We start from the raw sequence: 26,894 nt of genomic DNA on the forward strand, positions 1-26,894 counted from the left end.
CTTTGCCCAAGTCTCTTTGTCTATCAGTCTCTTGATTCATAGGGCCTGGTGCAACAAAACACACAAAGCTCTCCTCCTCTCACAATTACTCAATTCAGGTAATTCACTATTAGCGTGCTCGGATCCCTTTCATACAACAATCGTCACTTTGGATCCCCCTCTTACGGGCTCAGATCCTCTTTAAAAATGTTTATAGAATTCACCCTGGATCTCGGGTGACTCGTGGTTCACTCCGGATGCCCTTCAGCCGGGCTCAGATCCTTCATCTTACACAATTGGTCTACCACAGCCAGGTTCAGGGCAATTTCAGTTAGCATCAACTATCGAAGACTTTCTAATGTGCACAGGGTTTGGCTTGACCCGTTGCAGGACCATTTCAATTTCACAATTATTTTTTACATTTGCCACCTTTCAGTTGAATACCTAACAGAGACCTTCGAATGACCACACATGTGGCGCCGGACCACTATGTTTACGGTATCTGTCTTGTCTTCAAAAGTTCAGTCACTCATCTGCTGTTTAAATATATTTGTGTCGCTTTTCACATACGCTTCACATCCTGTTCTCTTCAGTTTTCTCTGTACAATGTTACCACTTGCAACTTTGGCTTAAAAACAGATCGGTCTGCTATCAGTCTCCCCAGCTCACTGGCTGTGCTGACTTTACTGGTGCTGCTTTGTTGTAGGAGCCAAGGAAAGTACCACGGTGGGAAATGCTCCTCCTCATCTTGACGATTGAGGCGAGAGAGCCCTGGGTACCTCCGACACACAATGTAGGTTTCTTCAGCTTTGATTCCGGATCTTATGTTTCTTATTCTCGAAAGCTCATGAAAGTAGCAGTCTTTTTTGAAAAGGTCAAGGGCGCTGCCCTCCTTGCAACCCTCTCCGGTCCTGCCGTCTTATTCCTTGTATTAAACTGCCATCTTGGAACTGCGGCTTCCTTGTGTGCTTTGCCTTGCTCAGAGTGTGCTTTCGTGCTCCACATTTTATCTGTGTGGGGAAGTGTAATGGAAGTCAGGTGTGTGTAAAGGTCAGCAGTAATTGCCTGACACTGCTTGACTAATGTATTGGGACATGGCAGGTATACAGCTTGGTTGTTAGCCTGTATTCTCTCACAGTGAGCTGTGCGTGAGAGTGTGTGTTTGTCTCTGAAAAGGGGGCGGGGTTGAGCTCCTAGTATCCTACCTGGTAGGATGGCGGAAAAGGTGTTACAGGGAAGGGGATACCGCGTCTCGCCGTCCGGTGTCCCACTTCCACTCCCCGAAGACCCATCATCCAGGTGATTATCTCGCACTGGTCCACCCCCAGGAACTGGATCCAAAAAAAATGATGGCAAGGTCCTGGCCTCCTGGATGACAGTTCTCCAGGGACTAACGGGTGAGGCGCCTTCAGGTTTCTCACACTGCCTTCCCCTGGCCACATGGGAGGAGATCTTAGGCTGGGGTTTAATGATGACTCCACAGGATTCATCACAATTCCCTCTGCTTCCTCTTCTCTTTTCCAACCTGTGCTCATCTCTCCACTCCTCGCGCTCCCTACTCCTCTCATGCCACCATTCTCTGAATACTGCCTTGCTCTCCGTACTCCTCGCTTGCATGACATTGCTTAGCCCCGGTCCCTTTTTGTTCTTTTAAAAGGCTAAGTCCTGGATTTCTCAATTGGACAAATGTGGTTGTCACTTGTGACATAGGCATGTAATGTGATTGGTGGGTGCAGAGTCGGCAGGTGACAATACTCTGCTAGCGGTTGGTGCCCTCCCCCACTGTTCATGTGCTGCTTGCTAATGCAACGAAACACCTGGCCACCTTTTGTATTTTGCTTTCTATGTGATGAATGTTGGTAATGGGACAAGGAACAAAAGCTATAGACCAAGTAACAGTACTGGGTCACACAGCAGCTCGCATTTGGGCCCAGCCTGGGCACGTAATTCTTTAAAGTTCAAAAGCAGTATGTTCTAGTATGCAAAATGCATGAGATAATGTTTGTCGAAAAATAAAGAGATGAATCTGTTTGGTAGTTTGTATCAAAATAATGGTTTATCCCAAAGAAATTAAAAAATAAGGCTGTCACTAATGAATCCTTAGTGAGGGAGCAATTGCCACAATCCATACGTAATTCAGACTAACTATGCCACGTTTGTTCTGCACCATTGGCCACATCTATAAGGTAAAACCAAGTTCCATATCCTCTTTGTCTCACTGATTTATATTTCAAACCACTTATTGTGCTTGCTTGTTTTTGTCTTTTATATTTATCAACTCTGAAACCAATACTGATTGGTATGTTGCACCCTTACTTTTTCCATTTATGTGTGCTTGATTATCATGATGTGAATGCGTTTTGTTATATATCTGTATAATTGCTTAAATTGCCAGACTTGCCCTGAAGAAGGAAATAATTTCCGAAATGCATTGGCATATTTACTCTGAATTACATATGGATTGTGGCAATTGCTCCCTCACTAAAGATTCATTAGTGACAGCCTTATTTTTGAATTTTTTCTGGATAAACCATTATTTTGAAACAAACTACCAAACAGATTCATCTCTTTATTTTTCGACAAACATTATATCATGCATTTTGGATACTAGAACATAATGCTTTTGAACTTTAAAGAATTACGTGCCCAGGCTGTGCTGTGTGACCCAGTACTGTTACTTGGTCTATAGCTTTTGTTGCAATTTTGAGTCCGGGTGTCTCCAGACTTGTCGCAGCCAGCTCCTTCTAAATTGTGTGTAACTTTTGTATTTTTTGAACATTCAATCTCTATATTGACTTTAATATTTGTAATATTTTTGATATTTTGTGGTGCCCACTCTCTTCCCTATTTGGTAATGGGACAAGGAGCCACTGACTCTCAATCATAGTGACTTTGTTGGCTTTTGCTCTGCACAAGTGAGAGTGCGCGGTGTACAGTGTTAATAACGAAGAATGAATAACAAATATTTTCAGTGACACCGGAATAACGATAAAAGCATATGTGGTGGGTGGGGTAAGGGTTAAAAAAGGGTGGGGAGGATTGGGGGAGTTAGTAAAGCTGGGGAACCGCCCCCCCCCCAAATAGAAACATCAAATCACACTTTTTTCTTTTATTTAGGTGTCACAAAAAATGTATGTCGTTATAAACACATGGAACCTAAGTGCGCATGGTGCCCAGAACATGGGTGAACTGTATTCACGAGCTGTTGTCACTTGGTAAACAAGAATTCCCATGGTGGCATCCCTGCAAAGTACAGTGTTTTTCCACCCTTTTATGTTTGTGCTTTTAATGTAGTCTATCCGTATGCTTCCCAGGGGTTTTGGGAACAGCATGCTGGGGAATACTTAAGAGGCTATGGATGGACGTTGAGCCTGGGGTACCCTCTGTGTACCCCCCTGCACGGACTGTACCTCTCAGCTGGTGTTCTTCCCTTGCCTCCCAAGGTCACCCCAGTCCCATTCACTTGTCTCAAACGGGCGCCAGTTCCTGTGGTACATCACAAGCAGGAGTCAGACACAAAGGTGGCACTTTGGCTGTAGACTTTTATTTTAAATAACAAAACCAACACCTACCTTTAGCTGGTGCTAAAGGGAAATCTTTACGTAAAGTAAAGATAACTGGGTGCTCGTCCGGTTGAATGTCCAACCAAAATAACAGTCCTCTGTCCCAAAAATCCTCTTCTGTCCCTACCACTAAACGAAAGAAATAACTGAGAAAGAAAGGTCAGGAAGATGACTCCCTCCATACTGAAATAGTGCACCACAATCATGTGTGACAAATATCTGGAGAATAGTTCAAGTTCAAATGAAGGGCCGGGAGAATGACTTCCCTTCTCCCGGTTTATCAAGTTCCAACCGCGATGACCGTCTCTAATACACTTGTGATAATTCAACATAAACAATCTCCTTGGTCAGGATTGACTCTGCGTTCTGTTGGTTTAGTGTCTGATATAACAGCCAGAAGGACTCCCCCATTCTCCTGGTACAGCATAGGCGTTCTTCAAGATCAAACCATACTTTTCAAGAGTCCTTGTAGCACCTTCCAAACTCCTTTTAGGGGAACTGAAACTCCTCCTTATCCTGGTTTCTCACCCACTGAGGAGACTTTGTTACTTTGCCTTTTGGAACTGGAATGTCTCTCAAGCAAGCACTGAAAGGCAAAGGCCACTACGACTAGAAACACCAGTCCTGGTGTGATTGTCTTCCTTTCGACTCTTAATGATAATTCTTAAACCAGGGAGGCCAATCTGATTGCTTTGTATGTCTTTCTCTCTTATATCACACTCGGTGATTAAGGGAAGCACTCCTGATGCATTTGATATTTAAGTTTAAGTTGCTATTATCACAGTCTCTATGAGGAGGGAGAACACTCCCCTAACTTCTAACACAGGCTTTACATTCACCACCCCCCTCTGAGACAAAGCAGATCCTTCTTATTCATATTTACACTTGGGACACTTTGTTGGTAGTCACAGAGATGAAGACGATTACTCCAGAGGTTTCCCAGACTCATATTATTTCTGTGTTTATCACTGAGACTAGGGAGATTACTCCCCGGACCCACTCCCTTTTTCGTAGCTTTGGCTTGACTATTGGGAGGAGGAGGAAAATGGCTTAGGATGCTGCTCTTCGCTGGCCCCAATCACTTTCCGGCTCTACGGGGGACATCTCACTGGTTCTTCCAGGGGTAATGGATGACTGTGCCAGCATCCGTGACTGCTTTCCCTGTTCTCTTGTTTCCTGCGGCAACTCCTCTGGCCCCACTGCCTCAACGGTATCAGCGCCATTCTTGGACCAGCTGGTCCACCTCCGCAGGTTCTGCCACGGTTTTACACATTCAATCTTTGCAGAACGCCCTTGCTCAGTCAGGCTGTAATGAACTCCCTCTGTTTACCCCTGCTGTCCTCAGCAGTACGGATCAGAGTCCCCCACATTCCGTCTTCTCTCCCAAATTCGATTCTCCTGTTCTCTCCAGGCTTCATATCTGGTGCTCCTCCTTTAAGGTAGTCCATCTCTTTTTGTACAAATTGTAAGGTCACAGTCCTTCTCCCCCCTCCCCCCACTGTTTCCTTTGGCCCATCTTCATCCTTCCTAGTGGCCCCCTCATCTCTGTACTTAGTGGGTGAACACTCAATATGCTTTCTTGAGTGCTCTTACTAATCTCCATAGCTTCAGGAACGACGTGTAAACGCCCTGGACCTTTATTAATTTTACTTTGTTGAACCTCTGAGTAAATATAGGTTGAGGAAGTACAGTACATAACAGTAGTGCTTTCATACGGGCTGATCATATTTTGAGGAGGTCTTAAAGTCTCATGGGTGAGAGTGTAAGGGGGTTACTGAATGGAAAGGAAGTCCCTATCCCTGGAAGGGAAGTCTCTCCCTGTGAGGTCCTCACATTTTTTACCACTTCTAGGGGGTTCATTGGGTAGCGGCCTTTACTCCCTAGCCTCACAGGGAAGGGCCTCCCCTCTGGGGAGAAGTGATGTGATCCCATGAATCGTCACATTCCACACCTGACTCGATCCTAAGATTAGACACTGTGTGTATATAATTAAGGATGCATCAATTATGTCGACAGCTGTCCCCCAAAACCTATTATCCTACATATGAAGAAAAATTAAAAGGAAATAAAGAGACTGATCATTTAACTTTTCATTATGTAGTAAATTCATTTTCCATCAAACTTCTAGTCTTGGTCTAACTGATAAGCAGCTGAAAACAAGGGTTTCCCGATGTCTCGCTTTTGTCGCACAGAAGTCTACCTCTGGAGTTTGTTGCTTGTTTGGGCCCCGAATTCAAAGCTGATAAAACATTGTGATCTTTCCAATGGTCCTTGTTGCGACACCATCCATCAAAACTGTGTTAAGGAACTAAAATGCTATTTTGTATCAGGGAAGCATGTTTTTCCTCTCTTCTGTGAACCATCATTCAATTAGTAGGGATTACAATGAAAACAAAGCGGATCTCTGTAGTGAAGATTACTGTTAAGAGATTTTTAACATCTTTCGGTTCCCTTTACTTAAATGAATTTGGTTGGTGATTGGGTGATATTGGAGCTCTCTACAAGATCTAGCATGTATCGTGTTGGACAGGACACACATTGGATGGTTAGTTAACCTGTTACATTTTAGACGAAATAGAAAACGTTTCCTTTTGAAAGATGACTAGTACATAGATGGCATAATATGGAATGTGCTATTGTTTGGCCAATAGCTTTTCTTAGGACTTGTACAAGGCGCTAAATATAGGTAACAGATCTAAGCACCAAGGAAGAAGTGCATAGAAAGGATAAAATGACAATCAGAGTTCATCAGTGAGATTCAGTAGGGGACTAATGGGTTTGGTGTAATGGTGAATCACTATCATAAAGGCTGTGTGGTGGACATGCTTTTTGGAGGAAAGACCCCCAAGCTAGCTATAGGTAGAGATGAGCATGTAAACAAGACAGATTTTGGAGCTGTTTTGTTTTCTTCTTCTCAGCAGTGAAATGGTTTGTATAAATTGTCTTACCATCTTATTGTTTCTTTTCTGAAGATTGAAAACCTCCAGGAACAGTTAAGGGACAAAGAGAAGCAGTTGACCAATTTGAAGGAGCGTGTTAAATCATTGCAGGCTGACACATCAAACACCGACACTGCCTTGACCACTCTAGAAGAAGCCCTTGCTGAAAAAGTAAGTACTGCTTATTAAACATCGAACATCTGGTGTCCTTTAACAAGCCATATAAACATGTATTATCAGTGAGCACGCTTTGATGCTTTTTGTGAAACGGAAAAGTCAGTGCAAACTCAAGTTCCCAGTTTAGTCAATAAGCAGCACCAAATGTGTCATTGTTGCTGCACAGATTTTTGGCTTCTTTTAATCCTGGCACAAGGGCAAATTAGCCGCTTGTAGGAGAAATCTGGTTCCCTGTGCTTGCTTTTCTCTAGCAGCATTCTAGTCTTGGTCTACAACTAGTCAATGCAATGTGTACCTGGTTCACTAGGTTGGTCCTCCAGACTTAAAACCCTGTTACTCTATGCAATCTTTGCTCAGTCTCCTCCCAATACGTACCAGAAATCCGGTTACGGTCATGTACACTGCTTGATTTACTTACCTTGCTGATTTATGTAGAACATACAAGGGTTGTACCACAGTTGATCTTTGAATAGGTGTTTGGTTGAAGTTCTGTTGAAAATAAATGTTTCTCAGCTCCATCTGAATACTTTCTTGACTTACTATTTGAAGCCAGTACAAAACATATGAAATGCAGAACAGTGTAGATTACAATAGGGAGGATAGGAAGCATTATCTGAGTGCATTGTTGATTATCAAGTGTATATGGTAGACCGAAGAGAGAAAGATGAGTGAGGTTTTATTTTTCCTGTGTGGAAAGTCCTTTAGGGAAACTCGAAGTAGTCACAAAAGGCAGTTGGCGTGGCAAGCCAGAAGGAGGACTCTGACCAGAGGACATGTTATGAAATCGTTTTATTTAACTTAAAAGAAAATGCTCTATAGCCCTATTGCTAAAAGCGGAGTTGCCTTCCTAACAAACTATAGTAAGGGGCTATTCAAAATAAAAATAAATGGTCCTCTGTCCGAACCTATCCTCTAAACTGGCCCTATCACTGAGAAAAAATATCAAAGAAAAACTCTGCTGCGTATCCTGCCTTCAGAGTAGGTCACCCCAATCTCTCTCAGGTCTTCCATGAATCCCTCCTGGTTTTGTATCCAGTACTTATCCGTAGAAAACAGTTCTCTCTGGCTCAACAGTTCTTGACCATCTGTCAAAGTTCCAAAGGTTTCTCAAGTTTACAAAATAGTCTCAAGTTACAGGGACACGGGCATGCCGAGAAGCAGCAGTCTTACCAGCGGGTGAATGCGGAGCTGGCAGGAGAGCTGAGAAGGTCTGCACAGCGATAAACACCATCCCAGAGAGGAAGCTTCACTGCAGCAGCACGCTACAGGTTGGAAACGCTACAAGACACCAGTGAGTCTGCCTAGAGCCATTGGGATCCTGCAGCTTACAGACAGGCATGTGAGCAATTAAGACATGTTTTTGAATACCGACCAAGTTAAATACAAAGACGGAACCTGCAAATATCCTCATGTATGAGATGTCCATATGGGGAAAGTTGGAACAAGTAGTACCAGGCATGGTAGTATACTCGGAAAACCATTCAAAATAGACTGAAGAATAAGACCTTGTGAAAGGATACCTGGGAACCCTTTTGCCACCTTGTGCAACCATGCTGCAACCTTGTGCCTCTGCAGCCCTCTTCTTCGCCCCAGTACTCTGGGAATTCTGGGACTCGAAGTCCCTACCACATGTCACTCCTTTCAACAGCCTCTATTTTACAATAAGCTATTATGAGATTGGGGTCTTGGGGAGAATTACCTAAGGTGGGTGGTGGGGGGGGGGGGTCTCCCATTCCTCCTGACCTGTTTTCCCTCCCAGGTGATCCTCCCAGCTCACACCGCCCCCAGGGTATCAGAAAGTGTCTGCCTTTTCCTAGCTACATGAGGGGTCCCAGGCCAGCTTTCCTGTGTGAATCACCTTCGATTCATCACTCTCAGCAGAAACTGCGGGTAGGGTACTAGCAGAAGGTGCCCTGTTGAAGTGCCATACATGGCTTAAGAATTCTTGATTCAAGCCCGAGACACAGGTCTCACTTATTGATAAACATGTTGAGGACTCAGCCCTCTATGGCAAAGTGGTAGACAACGCCCTCGAAACCACGAAGAAAGAGCACAAAACTTTAAAGTCTCTCAATCAAATCTCGGCCAAACAATTTGTTCAACGCAGGGTCTTTAATACCTTTCGCGGGCAATCTTTTCTCTGGAACTGGAGGATCTCTCTGGTATTAGGGCCAGGGTAGATCCGGCAACTTTCAAATCTCTCTACAGGGATTTCGGCATGGTAATGGTAGGGGGAGACATTTAGTAGCCAGAGGTTCCCCTGACCCGGCCAGCAAATGAATCAGTGGTTCAGCCCCCCAATGTTTCCCCATTAGTGGTACGATTAACATCTTTCACCCACGCATGGGAGGGAATCACCTCCGATCAGTGGGGCCTCAAAACCGCCAGCGGCGACTATTGTATAGAATTTCTCCATCCACCGCGATACCATCTGCCAAAAAGCAGAAGACTGTCTCCAGAACATCTCCACATCCTACTGGAAGAAATGCATATTCTGCTGCTGAAGTGAGTGATCGAGGTGGTCCCAGATCTTGAGGTAAACAAGGGTATTTATTCAATATAATTCTTTGTACAAAAGAATGATCTAAACATGCACCCTATTTTAGTAGTATGGCAAACCTCATAAGTTCAGGATGACCACTCTGCAGGAAGTGATCCTGTTGCTAAAGCATGGCCTAATTGGATATGAAAGATGCATACTTTCATATTTCAATGTTGCTGGCGCACAAGAAGGTACCTCGGGTTCAAGATGGAGAACACTCACTATCAGTTTAAAGTACTCCCCTACGGCATTGCCTTAGCCCCAAGGGTGTTTACCAAGGTACTGTCAATGGTGGCAGCTCACCTCTGCAGGCAGTCTATTACAGTTTACCCTCATCTCGATGTCCGGCTCATAACTGGAGACTCGCAGCAGGTGTGGCTAGAGAACACCCAAAAGACAATAGCTCTTCTTTTCAGCCTGGTGTTCTCCATCAACTAGAAAAAGTCATCTGGTCCCCAGTCAATTCATACAATTTCTGGGAGACACTAATTTGGACAGAAGACATGTTGTTCCAGATCCCTCAGTATGTAGCCAGTCAGGTAACCATATGGAAAGCCATGCAGCTGTTGGGAATGATGGTAACCTGCGTCTTACTAGTTGTACATTCCCGTCCGCACATTCGTCTTATGCAGGAATGGCTCTCGAGCCACTGGTGTGGGTTAAACGGTCAGTGGGAAGATCTAGTGGTTGTTTCGACATCCCTTGTTCAAGATGGAGTACAGTCACTATCAGTTCAAAGTACTCCCCTTTGGCATCGCCTCAGCCCCAAGGGGGTTATCGATGCGAGAAGGATTTTGGGTACACTACACGTCACGTTGGGGATAGTGTTAGCGTCACACCCACGTTGAACTCCCTTTTCATTTGTCTACAATAAAGATATTATACTCTGTGATTACCATTAGATGTCAGACTATATGCACAGCATGTGAGTCTAAGCAGATAGAAGCACCAGAAATACGATTACGGTGAGTAATGTATGTCTTACTCCTATGTCTCGGCCTCTTTCCTCCATACTATATGGGCGTCCCCATATGGGGGCGGGTACAGAGCCTGTTGGATCTCAAAATTTGCACTTCCCCTTTAAATTTATTAAATATATGCACGCACGTGCTGTGCGACCGCACATGCTAACTCTGCCCCACGGGACCCACCTCAGTCCCTTTTTCCACACGACGGGAACAGATGTCATTACAGCAGCAGCAAATATTTAGCTGCGCACTTCCTCTTATTTCAACTAATTAATTTTCATCCCGGCCTTCGGCACCCACAGTCCTCTGGCGCATGTCCGGCTCTTCTAGATTTGGTCTGTGTATATTGCGTGGCACTCCTTTCCTGGCATCGAATGCCCATTCACTCTGTTTAGAGTGTCTAGCCCCCCACCATCGGTGGGATTCATGCGACGTGTTGACACTGCGTTGATTAAAGACCCAGTTAGCGAGGTGGAGAGAGATCTTTTCCTGGTCTCCTCTGGACCACTTGAAAAGCTTTGCCTGTTGAAAGTCTCAGAAGGTAAGTGAAGTTCTATTTAAAGGTACCCTAGAAGGGAGACACTTTTCCAAGGAGTGCCACGACTGGGAGGGTTCATAAAGATTTGTGTACCAGTGCTAGGCTTGAGGCTTGTGTAGCTACCAGTACTTGTACCGAGGGGTTCCAAGGATCATGCCAGGCCTAGTACAGAGGGGCGCATAAATTCTGATAATGGACGGTTGTCCGAGCGGTCTGTTGAGCCTGATGCTCTCGACAGGGCGGATGGCGCACCATTGCGCAGCACTACTAGCTTTTCAGCGGAGGCCGTTTTGCTCCCGGAACCAGTTCCAAGGTCTGTAAGAGAGCCAGTACCTGTACCAAGGGTCCTCTAAAGTGTGGCACGCCAGGCCCTGTTTCACTCTGCACTCCAGTCCAGTCACACTTACTAAACAAAATGGCAGCCAGCCGAGGAGCTGTCCCTCCATCTTCCATGAAATATTCCCGCTTAAAGAGGACAGCAGAGCCTACCAACCACACATGTGGAAAACTTACCCTATGCCCCATAATACAATGAGTTACGGAGAGCTGGCAGTTACAGCCCAGGCATGGTCTGCAGATTCTAGTCCGTGACATGGACGCCCATAGCTGAGGTTGCACACACTGCTGTACAGGCCTCCCCGACGTGAGAGAATAGGTTTTTCGGTAGATATCTATAAATAATGAAATCTCCACAAATGTCAAGTATCCTCAAGGGGCTCAGTGGGGAGGTCATTCCTCAAGAGTTGCAAAAACCTAAACTGCCTGCGGTATTGTATACATCCTCTAGTTCAGCGGCTCCCATGCCTCAGACACCTCTGCCTCCACCAGCTCCCATGTGTGAAGCACCTGTGCTGCCACCATGGCCTCCGCCGCCATCCCCTCCACTGCTTCCTTGTAGCACTTCCAGTGCAGGCACCTCAGGCTATGGACTCGGACACCAGGCCCAAGTAGAGACTGCAGGGGCAGGAGTCACAAGACCACCAAGATTAGGAAGTCAACTCGTCAGCCATGGACTTTTGTGAGAGGCTGCAGGGCTTGGTGGTGTTTCTGGGGGTACCTGTGCCTACTCAGGAACAGTTGAGGCTGGCGTCTTGTCAGAGGTCTTAGCTCTGCAGACCTTATCTAGGTCAGGAAATAAAGGATGGTCTGGAGGTTGCCTACTGTAGGATAAACCACATTCATGTCAAGCGGTTAGTAGGAAGCTGGATGCAAGATGCAGGCAGTTAGGCAGCGAGGGGAAGCTACTGTCATAACATCTACAGCCACATTCAGCGTAGTGACAGCTGCCTCTATACACTAAACCAGCAGCAGCGGGTCGTCCAGTAAGACGTCGTCCTTGGCAGCTGTGCTTAGCAAGGAGAACAATTATTTGGAGGCTTTTAGAAAGAAGTTGTACCTCTAAGCAGCAGTACACCTTCGCCAGGCTAACACAGATGTGTTGTAATCTGCAGCTAATCAATGGTTCTGGTGAGAGATTGCAGAATACACCCCAGACTTTCCAGATAGGTAGGCAGCATTCAAGTCAGGGCTCTATGAGGCTAAGATTATCGCACAGGACCTACCTGGAATCCCCTCTAGCTCACATTGATACGTCTAGTCGGGGAATGTTCCTCAGTTTGGACTGAAGGTCGGCCTAGATTCATGCTACCAGGTGTACGACTGATGTGCAGGAGAGAATTTTGGACTTACCCGTTGAGGGATGTGAGCCCTTTCCATGTGTCTGCGGACGAGGAGCTCACCAAAAAGAAAACTAGCATGCAGACTGCGAAGACATTGGCAGTGCTTAGCAAGCCAGCAGCGAAGATCATCCCTCACACCCAAGGGAGGCAAGACCGTAGATTACACTCATTTGGGGCTTAGGGGGCTTCCAGGAGAGGAGGTCCAGACAGCCAGATCACTCGCCTAGCACCTACAGAAGGAAGCAACAAAGAACCAGCAACAGGGGTTTTTATTAACCCCCCCCCTCCTCTGCTGCAGCCTCAGAGCTAAAGAAGCAGTTAAATCCCTCTCCGGGTTCACAAGTCTCTTGTGGGGGACAGAGTAGCTCTGCACAAAGAGCAATGGTGTTGCCTATTCTCAGACCTACGACTAAGTTCTGTGGTTTGAGGGGGTTTTATCTCCCTGTCCCGCACTCAGCTCCTTCTCGTCCTCTTTTACAGATAGGATCTCCATCGGCCGGCAACGGGGATCCGTTGCCAGTGAAGTTGCGCGCCCGTCTAGGGCGATAGCTCGTCGAAGTTTCTGGAAGGTTGTCTTGGGCCTACTTCGTGCCCTCTGACCATGACGGAGGAGAAACAGGATGGAAGGACACATTTCAGGCCCTGCGCCCAATGCGGAGTAAGGAACGTCTTTCATGAGGACAAACATCTAAAGTGTCTATACTGTCTGCACCCGGACCACGAGGTTGGGTGCGAGATATGCCCGAGCTTCTTGAAGAAAGATAGCAGGCTGGCGGCATGGCTCAAGTCGAGTAAGGCCTCTGACCCATGATCCAAGCAGAGTCATGCCTTACCCGGTCGGTCCGAGTAGCGGTCTCCCTCTGGGAGGAGATTGAAGTCATTTGAGGACGCCCCATCCGTTGGGGTCCAAGACGAGGCCAAGAACCGAAAGACCGATTCCGCCATGTTTGCCACTGATCCGAGTCCCAGGTCGGATAGACGGGAGGCCGAGGGCGCACAGCCTACCGAGTGTACACCTGAGGTGCAGGGCAAGGCCGAACTGGTGCAATAGAGCATGCAGGCTGAACCCGGGAACACACTGGCTTCAGGTCCACATGCTCAAGGCGAGGACAAAATGGCAGCGGCTCAAGACAAAATGGCCGCCACTCCCGATCAGCAAAGGCGGGAAGCCTCGCAGGCAGGCGTGGTGGCCCGTCAGCCTGCCGATCAACAAAGGAGAAGTTTTGCTCCTAGGACAGACTGGGTACCACTGACGCCAGTCACCTGGTCTATGCTGTACCCCAACATCTCGGGTTCCAGGTACAGCGGCCCCATGTACGATCAAGGGTTGGGGAGGCAGCTGGCTTATTCAACCCGCCCCATGCAGGATGGCGCACAGCCGGCCTGTGAGGACAGGTTTTTTTGACAAATTCATGTCTCTCATGCGGCCCCCCCCCAATGTGCTCAATTCTCAGAGGCATTAATAAGGACATGTTGCCCCCTTCTTCACTGGCGCAACCCACGACAGCACAGCCCATGTCCCCAGCCCCGCCCCCTCCTCTGCAACCCATTCCTGAGGCTTCAGCAACCCCAGTGCAGGTGCAAACCCCCACCACGGACGAGCCCCGAAAGATGACTGGTGCCACCCCCTGGGGGCAGAGGACCAGCAGTACACTCCATCCTCAGCAAAAGCCTTCCATGACAGGATTGCTGGCCTGTCAGATTACCTGGGAATCTCCCAGCCCCAGAAGGAGCTCCCCGAAGCAGGTAGTTCTGGCAGAGGTCCTGAGCATCAGGGCAGAGGCAAGGTCTGGCATCCCCTACAGAAGGATGCGAAGGCTTTTTCTAAAAAGGGCTGCCTCAAGCCCCACGCCACGCAACCCATCAACAAAAAGCTGGATGCTAGGTTTAGGCAAGCCGAGGGGGACAGCATACTGCTCTCTACCCACCCGCAGCCTCTGTCCTCAGTTATCGCTGCAGCATCCATGTATGCCAAGCCCCAGGGTTCCTCATCTAGTACTGCCGAAGTGGCCCTCCTGAACATGGAAGAAATGACTCTTGAATCTTACAGCAAGAAGGTCTACTTAAATGCTGAGCTGCACCCCAGGCAGACTAATGCAGACAACAACCTCGCTGCGGCTAATCAACGCCTGTGGACAGAGATCGCAGACTTTCTGCCTGACGTCCCTAAGGACAAGCAAGCCTCATTCAAAGTGGGCCTAGCTCAGGTGGAACTCATGGGGCAGCACATTATGGAAGCTTCAGTAGGCCACATCGACACGGCTAACAGGGCAATCTGTCTGGCAACAGCCATGAGGCGCACGGCCTGGTTGAAAGCAGCCAGGTTCAACCCAGATGTGCAGGATAGAATCCTTGATCTTCCGTTTGAGGGGGTGATCTCTTCCACTCCTGCACTGTTGAGGAGCTCGATAAGAAGAAGAAGAGCAGCTCGCAGACAGCAAAGTCTCTGGCCATTCTTACTAAATCGGCAGCTAAACTTTTTTCACATAGACAGTCCTGCTCAGACAAGGGGCGTTCATTTGGCGGCTTCCGCGTGTTCCAGGACCGCAAAGCCCGACAGCTGGACAGGACTCCCCGCCAGCACCGCAGGAAACACCACAAACCATCAAATAAGGGGTTCTTCCAGTCCCCCTCCTCTTCATCATCCTCTGACCAGAAGAAACAATGACGTTTCGTTTCAGGTCCACAGCACTCCAGTCGGGGGCAGGCTGGCCCTGCACAATCAGGCTTGGCGGGCGAAGTTTGCGGATGCATGGGTCAGCTCAGTGGTGTCCTGGGGCTTCCAGGTACCTCTTCGTTCTCCCCCTCGGAGTTCTCATCCCCTCCCACAGATCGACACACCATCCCTCCTAGCGGAGATTCGGTACCCTGTAGAGAGCGAAGCGGTAGAGCAGGTGCCCCCCTGCTTCCAGCAGGGGCAGGGCTTTTACTCGGAAGAACCAGGCGGGCCTGTAGGTGGTGTTGGATCTGTCTTTCCTCAATCTTTACCTACCCTTGCAGAAGGTCAAGATGGTGACACCAGCGCTCATTGCCGAGACACTTTGTGGGGAAGACTGGACGTGTTCCCTGGACCCGACGGACGCGTATCTCCACATTCCCATTGTGCAGCCTCACCGGGCCTTCATCAGATTCCGGGTCATGGACCTGCATTTGCAGTACAAGGTTCTGGGTTAACTTTTGGGTTAAATTCAGCTCAGAGAATCTTCACAAGGCTCATGAATGCGGTGGCGGCTCTCCTCAGGTCGGAGGGGCTGCACGTCTACCTGTACCTCAACGACTGGTTCGTCGGGGGTACTTCTCCGGAGCAGGATCGTGACTCAGCGGACAGGCTCATCTCTACTCTATTCGACCTTGGATTGTCGATCAACTACCGGAAGTCCCAGCTCACCCCTACACACAAGCTAATGTTGCTTGTGGAACACACAGCAGCATAATGTTTTCCCCATGGGGGACAAGGTGACAGCAATTCGATCAGCAATCTCCCATTTCTACAGCAGGTCAATTACCACAGCCTGGTGGTATCAACCCCTTCTGGGCGTACTAGCAGCATGTCTTCAGGCGGTCCCGCACACTTGGCTCCACATGTGGAGGCTCCAGTTGCATTTGGTGGATTCTTGGGATCAGGAATCAGGCGGCAATCAGGGGGCCCCGGTCTCCATCCTGCAACATCTGGACTACGACCTTGGATGGTGGCAACAGGAAGAGAACATTCTGGTGGGCAGACTGTTCTGTCCATCCCCCATAGAGTACACCATTATCACTGATTCCTCACTCCAGGGGTGGGGAGCCACCATGGGAACGCACTCAGGGCATGGTCTCTGGACCCCGACTGACCGACAGAATCACATCAAGTGACTGGAGCTTATGGTTATACAGTTGTCATTCAAGTCTTTTGTACCGACCATCAAAGGCAGGTTGATGTGTATCCAGACAGACAACACGACCTGCATGTTCTATATCAACAAACGGGGCAGCAGATCCCTGCAACTGTGCGCGTTGACCCTGGAGATCTGGGAATGGGCTATCGGCCAGGAAGTGTGGCTCTTGGCGGTAGACATTCCGGGAGAGTCCAACCTGGAGGCAGACAGGCTCAGTCGTCTGGCCACCGACAATTAGGAGTGGCAGCTGAATGGGAGAGTCCTCCAGGAAATTTTCATCAGATGGGGCCACCCAACAACAGACCTGTTTGTGACCGTACCCAATCGGCCGTGTCAGCAATTTGTGTCCTGGGAGGAAGGGGATGCAACTCTCTAGGGAACGCACTCCAGATACCCTGGGACGGGATGTGGGCAAATGCAATGCCACCTACTCCGCTCGTGCACCTGGTAGTGAGCAAGGTCAGGAACTCCAGGAACCTCAGGATCATCCTTGTGGAGCCTTGCTGGCTATCGCAGCCTGGTTCTCGGGCCTGGTTCTTGGACCTGCAGCAGATGTCACTGCAGCCTGAGATGATACTCCCCCCTCGGGAAGGGCACTCTACTAGCGCAGTAGGGAGGTGCAGTGGTACACCCCTCTCCGGAGAGGCTAGCCCTAGCGGCCTGGTTACTGAGCATCTAACGTGATCAGCCAAAATGACGGAAATTAAATGACTGCGTGATTTGGCTGAATTTCTGCTGTTTGAAAATTCTGAATGGCCGAAAAGCATTGTGAGCAGGGGTTGCAATGGTGTCCCCTGCAGCCCATCCCGATAAAGCACCAAAAAAAAAAAAAGGGCTGGGGGCTGTACCCCGAACCCATCCCAAGGAAAAAAAAAAGGACTCTGCAGTGCTGGTTCCCGATCACGGAAGTGAAGGAGAACAGGCCTTGCAGGGACACAACGTAAGTAGGGGGGTAGGAGGGAGGGAGGGAGGGAGGGAGGGAGGATATGGTTGTGGTGGGGTGTGGGTGGGGGCGCGGGCCAAATTGTAAATGTTCAGGGGAGAGAAGACTGAAGATAATTTCGGAAAAATATTCTTCTGTCTTTTCTCCTTCAAAAATTTGGATCGCGGGCTTTCAACCTCGATCCCAGCTAACACTCCAGCACCTTCTGTTGTCCAGTGACAATCTGGAAATTATTCAAACTGCCAGCAGTTAGGCTACGTGCAAGCAGTACAAAAGTAAATGGACAAGATTCTGCTTTAGTCCTAAGGAACAGGGGGTGCACCCACTGACATGCACCCTTGACCAAGTCTTATGATTCTCGGCCTATCTTGCCAGGTCTGGCTTCCAGGTTAAAACCTGCAGATTATACCAGGCCGCTATCTGTGCGTACAGGAACTCTGACTCTCTGATCCTGTCTTCAGCTAATCCTATAGTAAAGAAACACCTGACTGGGTTCACCAGGCTTTACCCTCCAGTTATAACGCCCGCATCCAGTTTGTGACCTAAATGTTGTACTAAGTACTATAGGACACAAACCATTTGTACCCATGGCCACAGCAGAGATTAAGTTGGTCACTCTGAAGACAGCCCTTCTGGTTGGTCTTGCGTCAGCTTGCAGAATGAGTTGAGATCAAGACGTTGGTCGCCTCAGAGCCATACTCTAGATTTCACAAGGACAAGGTCATGCTCCGCACGCACCCCAAGTTTCTTCCGAAGGTGGGATCATCCTTCCATATCAGCGAGGAGATTGTGCTACCCACATTCTTCCCAAAGAAGATGCAGAGAAAACGCTCCACTGCCTGGATGTCAGGAGAGCGCTAAAATTCTATCTGGACAGAACGAAGGCCAATCTGCAAAACAGACGTACTGTTTTGTAACGTTTGGAGGTTCCAGGCCTGGGCAGCAAGCCTCCAAGGCATCCATAGCTTGATGGATGACTGCAGCGATTCAGGAGGCATACAGGGTGCAATGTAAGGATCCGCCTCAGGGCATGCATGCACATGTTGTTAGAGCGAAGGCGACCGCAGTCGCTTTTCAGCGCCATGTTCCCTGGCAGGTGATCAGAAGGGCGGCAGCATGGGCCACTCATTTTGTATTTTTGCAAACACTACTGCTTGGATACCAGTGCCAAGGCTGATGCAGCATTCGGCCAAGCAGTGTTGTGTAATCTATTTGCCTAGAGGGTCATGCTCTCCAGCCCAGGGCGTTGTCAGTTGTAGTCACCCATATAGGATGGAGGAAGGGGGACGGGACATAGGAGTAACTAACGTACTCCTAGTCCATAGTCCCCTTTCCTCCATACGTCCCACCATCCATCCCCCTATAAGACCAGTACGGTTGTTAAAGCGCAATACAGCCGACACGTCAAAAGGGGACTGAGGTGTGGCGCCGCCCATATAGGATGGAATAAAGGGGACTAGGAGTACGTAACTCACTCTGGTGAGTAACACCTAATATATCAGCAACGGGAGTGCAAGAGAAAGACTATCATGGCTGTACCCTTTTTGGATGACATCTGGGAGGAAGGCCTGGCCATAATGAAGAACCCATGCATGGCTCCAACCTAACGGGGCAGGTTGAAGAAGAAATACAGGGTGCTGTCACAACCGTCGCCGGACCCGGTAGTGTCAGGCCGCCTCAAGAAAACGTTCAGCCAACCCGGCATCCGCATCAGTCCCTCCGGACAACGAGGGGAAGAAGATGGATGCCATGGGGAAGAGTCATCTACACAGCTGCATCCACGATCAAAGCGGCTAATGCTCTGGCTATCCTGTCATGATATGACCGGGAGCTTTGGTACAAGCTGGGCCCTATATAGGAATTCCTTCTTTCGCCCTCATCAAGGAAGGGCAGGAGGTGTCGGACCATGGCATTCCTTTGGCACTAGGCATAGGCAAATCGATGGGAAACAGTGTTTGCCTTCGTCAGTAGGAATGGCTGAAGGCCACTAACTTCCGCCAGCACGTTCATGCAATGGTGCTGGACATGCCGTTCGACCGCCAGAATCTGTTTGGGAAGGCGGTCGATAAATCCCTTCAAGCCATAAACACAGACAGTGTGTTCCCTTGGCAGTCTGCAGCAGCATTGCTCGTGGCCTTTTCGCTCCGCCAGGGGAAAATCGAACATATCATGCAAGGCATACTCCACATCGTACAGACAAGCTCCCTGATCTGCCACCCAGGAAGCCTACAGGGGTTGCTACCAGGCCTACAGTAGCAGAGGTCAGCATCGCTGTTGCCCACAGGCTAGGACGCCCGTGCCCAAACAAGCCTGAACCAGCCAAGATGTCAGGCCCCCACTCGTGCACCCTGGTGGGAGGCCGGCTAACCGAGTTCATCAGCGAGTGGAAGATCATCACCACCACCGACAGATGGGTGCTGTACGCTCTCACCCAGGGACACACCTTGGAGTTCCAACGCAGGTGCCCTCGCATTCCACCGGTTCCCCGTCAGGAGCAGCAAATCCCTCAGCTCCTGCAAGAGGTGCGAGACATGTTATGGAAAGGGCCGATAGAGCTTGTTCCCCAGCGGCACCGGGGCCCCAGAGTCTATTCTAGATACTTTCTGGTCAGAAAGACAGGGGACAGGGGGGCAGTTGGAGACCCATCCTAGGTCTATGTCATCTGAACAAGTACCTCAAGTCCCAAAAATTCAGGATGGTCACATTGCAGCTCGTGCTCTTCTAACTGGAGGAAGGGGAGTTCTTTACGTTGTTGGACCTAGAAGATGAGTACTTCCACGTTCCCATCCACATGAAACAACATAAGTTCCTATGGTTTGTGGTATAAGGCCAACACTACCAGTTGAAAGCCCTACCATTCGGCTTAAAGACAGCCCTGAGAGTGTTCACAAAATGCTTTGCCCTGTTGACCGCCCATCTGCATCTACAGGGCATACACATATACCCGTACCTGGACGATTGGCTGATACCCGCCTGCTACCATGTGCAATAGAACATGTATTTGTAGCAGAGAGGAACAAGGGTTGGTACTCCCCTTACTTTCTCATTCCAAAGGAGGACGGAGGACTGGGATCCATCTTGGACTTAAGAAGCTTGAACAAGTTCCTCAGGAAGGACAAGTTCAAGATGATAACCCTTTCTCAGATCCTTCAGTCTCTCCAATTCCAAGACTGGTTGGTATCATTGGACCTTCCGGATGCTTACTTTCATGTGCCAATCCATCTCAAGCACAGAAAGTACCTGCGGTTCGCGGTTGGCGGTTCTCCTTATCAGCTTCGAGTTCTGCCATTCGGGCTGACCTCCGCCCGAGGATTTTCACCAAGCTGATGGCGGTTGTGGCAGCGAGTCTCAGGAGAGGGGGGATTTACGTCTACCTCTACCTGGACGATTGGTTGATCAGGGCTCGTTCCCCCAAACAAGCTCAGGGAACATCGATCAATCACCTGCCACTCCCTACACAGACTGGGCTTCTCCCTCAATTACAAGAAGTCCCATATGGTACCATTCCAAAGACTCCAGTTTGTCTGAGCAGTCCTGGATACTTCCTCAGAGAAAGCCTTGCCTCCCGAGGTGAGAGCTCATCACATTCTGCAGATGGTAACAAAGTTCCAGAATGCCCAGCATCTGCCAGCCTTCGATTTTCTGAGGTTGCTCGGTCTCATGGCATCCTGCATTTTTCTGGTGCCAGAGGCCTGATTGAGAATGAGATCCCTTCAATGGGCCCTCAGGACTCAGTGGTCCTAATTCTCGTGGAATATGTTGGATCTTCTGCAAGTTCCAAGCACAGTTGCTCAGGACCTTCTATGATGGGCTTGCAACGACAATATCCTCAAAGGAGAATCTTTTTGGCAACCATGGCCGGAGATAATAGTAGTGACGGACGCCTCACTCACTGGGTGGGGAGCCCACACGAACAATCTGACAATCAGCAGTCATTGGTCTCCAAACTACACATCAAGGTGAGGGCAATCGGACTAGCGCTGAAGGCCTTCCTGCCCTCTGCACAGGGGAAAAAATGTCATGATAATGATGGACAACACAGTGACCATGTACTACCTCAACAAGAGAGGAGGCGTAGGCTCACTACCACTGCACAGAAAGGCAATGCAGCTCTGGTTCTGGGCAATACAAGAAGGAATCTCTCTGTCGGCACATCACCTAGCCGGAGAGCAAAACACAGCGGTGGACGCTCTGAGCAGGAAGAGCAGTCTCCCATGAGTGGGAACTAGCTGAGGAAGTCCTTCAAGAGATCACCCTTTGGAGAGCACCTCAGGTAGATCTATTCGTGACCGGTGCCAACCGGAAGTACGAACTGTACTGCTCAAGGGAATTTCCTCTGAGAGGAGCTCTAGGAGACACGTTCGTGGTGGGCTGGAAGTTTCCACTTCTGTATGTGTTTCCTCCAGTCCCCGTGATTCCTCACGTAATTAAGAGGTTGAGAACAGTTGGGAAACACATGATCCTAATTGCCCCGGATCGGGCCAGGAGGACGCGGTTCCCGGACCTTCTGGACATGTCCATCTGCCCTCAATACCTCTTCCACAAAGAGAGGATCTTGTCTCGCAAGAGGAAGGTTGGGTTCTCCATCCAGAGGTCAAGACACTCGACCTTCACGCATGGTTTCTGAGAGGTTGAGATATAAGGATTGGGACCTCCCGGGCGACGTAATGGAGATTTTGCATTCGGCCGGATGGCCAGCAACTAAATCCTTGTACCAGTGTTGTTGGAATAAATTCAGTAACTGGTGCAAGGATAAGAATGTGCACACTTTTCAGTGTGGCATTTGGCCAATCTGGGACTCCAGGTTGGAACAATAAAGGGATACCTGACAGCGCTTTCCATTTTTAAGCACTCCTTGGAAGAGGTTTCCTATTTCAAGATTCCATTGATAACCAATTTTTGAAAGGGATAACCACGTTTACTCTCCAGTACCATTTCATGTCCCTGCTTGGGATTTGAATTTTGTGTTGAAATTCCTAACTTGTATACACTTTGAGCCTTTACATTCCTCTACTTTAAGGCTTTTAACACTTAAAACCGCCCTTATTGTGGCTTTAACATCAGCCCGCAGGGTTAGGGAGTTAAAGGCTCTCTCATGCAAACCTCTGTATACTACCTTTCAGAAGGTAGTATTTAGAGTTAAACCTTCTTTCTTGCTGAAAGTAGTTTCTGACTTTCACTTGTCACAAGAAATAACACTCCCACCATCCTTCTACCCTCCTCCTCATTTGGGCAAAGAAGAGGAGAGGTGTTACACAGATTGGACCCAAAAAGGGCTCTGAGTTTTTATATAGCAAGAATGTCAAAATTGTGCCACAACGACCAACATTTTGTGGGTTATACCGGTCATAAAATGGCCCGGGTGGGATAGGACTTTGCTGGAGGGCTCCGGGCCTGCTCGAAGAAACTCTGGCCCCCGCAATCGAACTGACTGGTCCGTCAATACCTTGCACTTTGCTCCTGGTCCCCTTTGCAGGCCTCCCCACCAGCACAATACAAGTAGAGGCGAGGCAACTACTTGTTGCCAAGAATACGGGCCGGGAAGGAGACCTTGCCCCACCTACACAGTGCAGCTGACACCCACCGCAACAGGTTACAACTGATTCTCCCGCCCCCAGGAAATCTGGAATAGCAAGGGCGAGGTGAAATTGGGCGTGTCCCGCCGCCGCGAAACAGTGGAACTAAGGGGTGGTCAGGCATGAACTGATAAGGGAGAGCACCTGGCCCTCTGGACACACTACGCTAACCCCATGCGAAGCCGACACTGATTACGCAACAGCATCAGTGGGCAAGCCATCATCACTCTGCAGCAGCCAGCAGCGCAATTACAGGGACTAACATCCTGCAACAAAGATAGTATGACAGAACATGGGATAGGTCTTAGACGATTCTGGTAACGGATAACCCCCCGCTCCTGCTGGTCACACCACTCCCCAGGGCCTCAGGTGACCTATGTCCTGCTCATCTGGCTCCGCTCCTGAGTGACACTGAGGCAGTGCTGACCGCTTCGCGCTCCTCCCCACCCACGCAGATGGGGGCAACTCAGACCCTGCATAGCCTGGCCATTAACACTATGAATACACCTGAGGAAGGACACGGGCCCCAGCATTAGGAGCCTCCACCGCCGGGTCACGCAGTCAATCACGATGGTCCAGTCCAAAAGGCAGGCCATCCAAAGTAGAATGGACCTCTTCACCGTTGCTGCTTCCCCCAGACCCTCGACACCAATCCCGGAAGGCAAAGAACCGAACGAACCAACCAAGGACCTGGCTATCTCTCTCGCAGACGTCATGAAGGCGATCGGGGACTCGAGGACATTACTGGAAATGAAGATTGGGGGCTTATCTGCAGAAGTGTCCTTTTTCCGCCAAGACCTCCACAACTTCGCGTATAGGAGGAGGGACTCCACAACTGAGACACGGTCTAACAGATGGAGAAGCAACTGGCCGCAATCTCAAAGAATGTTGACCAACTCGAATACTGCCCTGAAGATAGTGAGGGAAGGGTGTGAGGGAACAACCTAAAGATTCTCGGGATCCCGGAAAAGGAAGAGGGCCCCAGTGTTAATCTTTTCATTGAGGAATGGAATGGCTCGCACATCTCTTCGCCCCTAAAAAAAAACCTCCAAGTTCTTTTCTCCAGCATGGGGTCTGGCATGGATTCACATGCTCATGAATATTCCCCGTCGTCAGGCTGGGAATCCTCGGTAAAGAAAAATCAGTATCAGTTTCGTTTCTGATCTGTCTTTCGTAGTAGTAACCAATCACTGATCTCTGCGTCATACTGACCACAGCCAATGACTGCCCTCTCCCTAAGCCCCGCCTCTGGCAGCCATCTTCAGATTTTTACCGCACGTTCAAGTGTTGGGATCCTCATGCTATTGCTCTCGAGTGTTAGTGCTTTTTTCGCGCTTTTTCTTAGGAAAATGTTCTCTTTTTCGGTCTAAAGAGCCTCAAGCTCCACCGTTTCTTTATTCGATCAACGGGGACCCGTGTCGGATTCTTCGACGCCCCTCAAGGGTGAAGATTTCGTCGAGCCACGCTTTTGGAGGACTCCAGAAGTTTCTCAGGCCCTTCTCGAGCATGGCCCAGGAGAAGGGAAGCTCGACACCCGGAAAGCTGTTCAGGGTCTGCCCTGGATGCCAGCTTCAGAATGTCTTTAAGGAGGACGAACACTCCCTTTGCCTTTACTGCCTGCATGAAGACAAGACGCACGTGGAGAAGGACTGTGCGTTTTGCGGCAATATGTCGGAGCGGACCATGAAGGACCGCCATCAGCGTCTCGCCAACTGGCTGGAAGGAAAGAGCCTGTCAGGCAAGAAGAAGAAGAAGTCTGAGCGGTCTTCTAAGACCTTTGAGGGCGCCCCGGCGACGGGGGTCCAACAGAAGGCCAAGCACCGCGAGTCCGCTGGCACCGGGAGCGCCGAACAGTCGGGCTCTACGGTCGCCAGGCAGGGCGCATCCTCCCCGGCGCCATCAACCACGAGCCAACGCTCTGGCTCGGGTAAGAGGAAGGCCGAGTACCGGGCGAAGCTCCTGGAGAGACCCCGGTCGTGCTCGAAGGCCCCATCGGAGGGGGAGCGAGGTGGTGACCCTCCCCCCAAGGAGAAGGCGGTGAGCGCACCTAAGGTGGTGAAAGCCTTGATCCATCCGGCCAAGGCCTCTATCGAGACAGTCGCGGCAGCCCTGGCTCAGCCTGTGGAGGCTACACCAGTGGTGGCGACCCCGGGGCCCAGAATCTCCCTGCCACTGCGGAGGGAGTCCTCTTTCATGCCCATCGACAGGACCCCCGTGAAACCTCCGACGGAGAAGAAAAACCGGGGGCAGGAGGTCGTTGTGGATTCCGCTTCAACCTCTGAGGAGGAGCTGATCGAAGTCTTGGGTCACGGTGCTGGCGTGGAGGGAGACCATCCTGTCGGGAGGGACCCTGACGTGGGAGACGACGAGAACCTCGAGGGTGCCGACGGGGCTCCTCATCGCCCGACCCCCTCAACCAGTGCCGCAAGACAACTCGGTGGCCATTTTGTTGGCTATACAGTCCTTATGCTCGGAGATGAGGACGAGACTGCCGTTACCACCAACGGAGGAACCGCTCCCGACGGGGGACCCGGAGCCAGGCCCTTCTGGGAGCCCTCCTCTTAAGAGAAGAAGGATTCATCCTCCACCTCCTTTTCAACCTTCGCGCCCTGCTCAGCCCTCCTCCCCGTCCACGACACGTGGGGATGATACGGGGACTGACACGGCCACGGCGGGTACTGACGACGAGGTTTACGACGAGGATCTCGCGTCGTCACCTCCCACCCGGGCTTCCCCGCCCGACGAGATTGGATCGTTTCACGCCATGATCGCCAGGGCATCCAAGCTTTTCCAGCTCTGCCCGGAAGAGAAGAAGGAAGGTTTCCTTTATCAACGGCACAAGACCAAGAGGAAGACGGTCCTCGCTGTACCTCTACTGGACGATATCTGGGATGAGGGTCTCGCCCTCCTCAAGAACCCATCCACAACGCCGGCTAGAAGGGATCGGTATGAGAAGAAGTACCGGGTCCTGGACGTGGCCCCCTTGTGCCTTCGGGCACAGCTGACCCCGGACTCGGTCGTCTCCGCGGCGGCCAGGAAGAAAGCGGAGGGGGGCGCGGCCTCTACGTCAACCTCCCCGCCGGACGGCGAGGGAAAGAAATTGGACACGATGAGACGCAGAGTCATCTCATCGGCAGCAACGACGATTAAGGCTGCCAACGCCTTGGCTATCGTAGCCCGCTACGACAGGGAGTTGTGGTACAAACTTGCCCCTCTGCTGGACTTCCTACCAGACGACAAGAGGGCGGAGGCCCTAGAGATCTTGCAGGAAGGAGAAGTGGCGTCGGACCACGCCATTACGATAGCGACGGACATCGCGGACACTGAATTTCGCCAGTTGGGCAACGGCGTGTGCCTTAGGCGGCGTGGATGGCTCAAGGCTACTGACTTCCGTCAGGATGTGCAGACCAGAGTCTTGGACATGCCGTTCGACGAGAGCAACCTGTTTGGGAAAACAGTGGACGATTCCCTACAGGCCATCAAGGCGGACACAGAGACGGCCCGGGCTCTTGGTGTTCTCCAGCAACGACGGCCGCCCTTTCGGAGCGGCGGAGGCAAACAGGGTGCCTCCAAAGGTTCCAGCGGCGGATTTTCACCTATCGTCAAGCGGGCCCGTTCGTCGTCACAGGAAGCCTACAGGGGACGAGGCAAGTCGGGCGGACCCTGCCGTCGTCGCCAAAGAGGACAAGGCGGCAAAGCCTAGTCGAAGCAGGACTGAACCGGCCGTGGGGTTGGGCCCCCACCGAAGCACCCCGGTGGGAGGCCGGCTGGCGAGCTTCGCCAGCGTGTGGGAGTCCATCTCCACCGACCGTTGGGTGCTGGACGCCCTGGCTCAGGGTCACGCGCTCGAGTTTCTAAAGAGGTGCCCGCGCGTCCCCCCTGTGGCCAGGAAGGAACATCACGTCCCTCAACTTCTCTTGGAGGTAAGGGCGATGCTCAGGAAGGGCGCCATCGAGTTTGTCCCAAAGAGGCTTCGGGGCTCCGAAGTTTACTCAAGATACTTCCTCGTGAAGAAGAAGACGGGAGGATGGCGTCCCATCCTGGACCTACGACGACTGAACAAATTCATCAAGGCACAGAAGTTCAGGATGGTCACCCTCCAACACGTCCTG

At 50.2% G+C, this 26,894-nt stretch overlaps 1 protein-coding gene across 8 annotated transcripts in view; it reads left to right on the forward strand.

Moving 5' to 3' along the window:
• The window catches only part of ERC1 (ELKS/RAB6-interacting/CAST family member 1), a 2,866,486-nt gene that overhangs the window by 1,261,392 nt on the left and 1,578,200 nt on the right, over positions 1–26,894 (forward strand). For all 8 annotated transcript variants that reach the window (XM_069628613.1, XM_069628618.1, XM_069628615.1 and 5 more), the window contains one exon: positions 6,515–6,652. In XM_069628613.1, the coding sequence (XP_069484714.1) occupies positions 6,515–6,652 (138 nt within the window). The remainder of the gene's footprint in view (positions 1–6,514; positions 6,653–26,894) is intronic.

This window comes from Ambystoma mexicanum, chromosome 12 (assembly GCF_040938575.1).
Source record: "Ambystoma mexicanum isolate Mex_15411 chromosome 12, UKY_AmexF1_1, whole genome shotgun sequence".
NCBI classification, from domain to species: Eukaryota; Metazoa; Chordata; class Amphibia; order Caudata; family Ambystomatidae; genus Ambystoma; species Ambystoma mexicanum.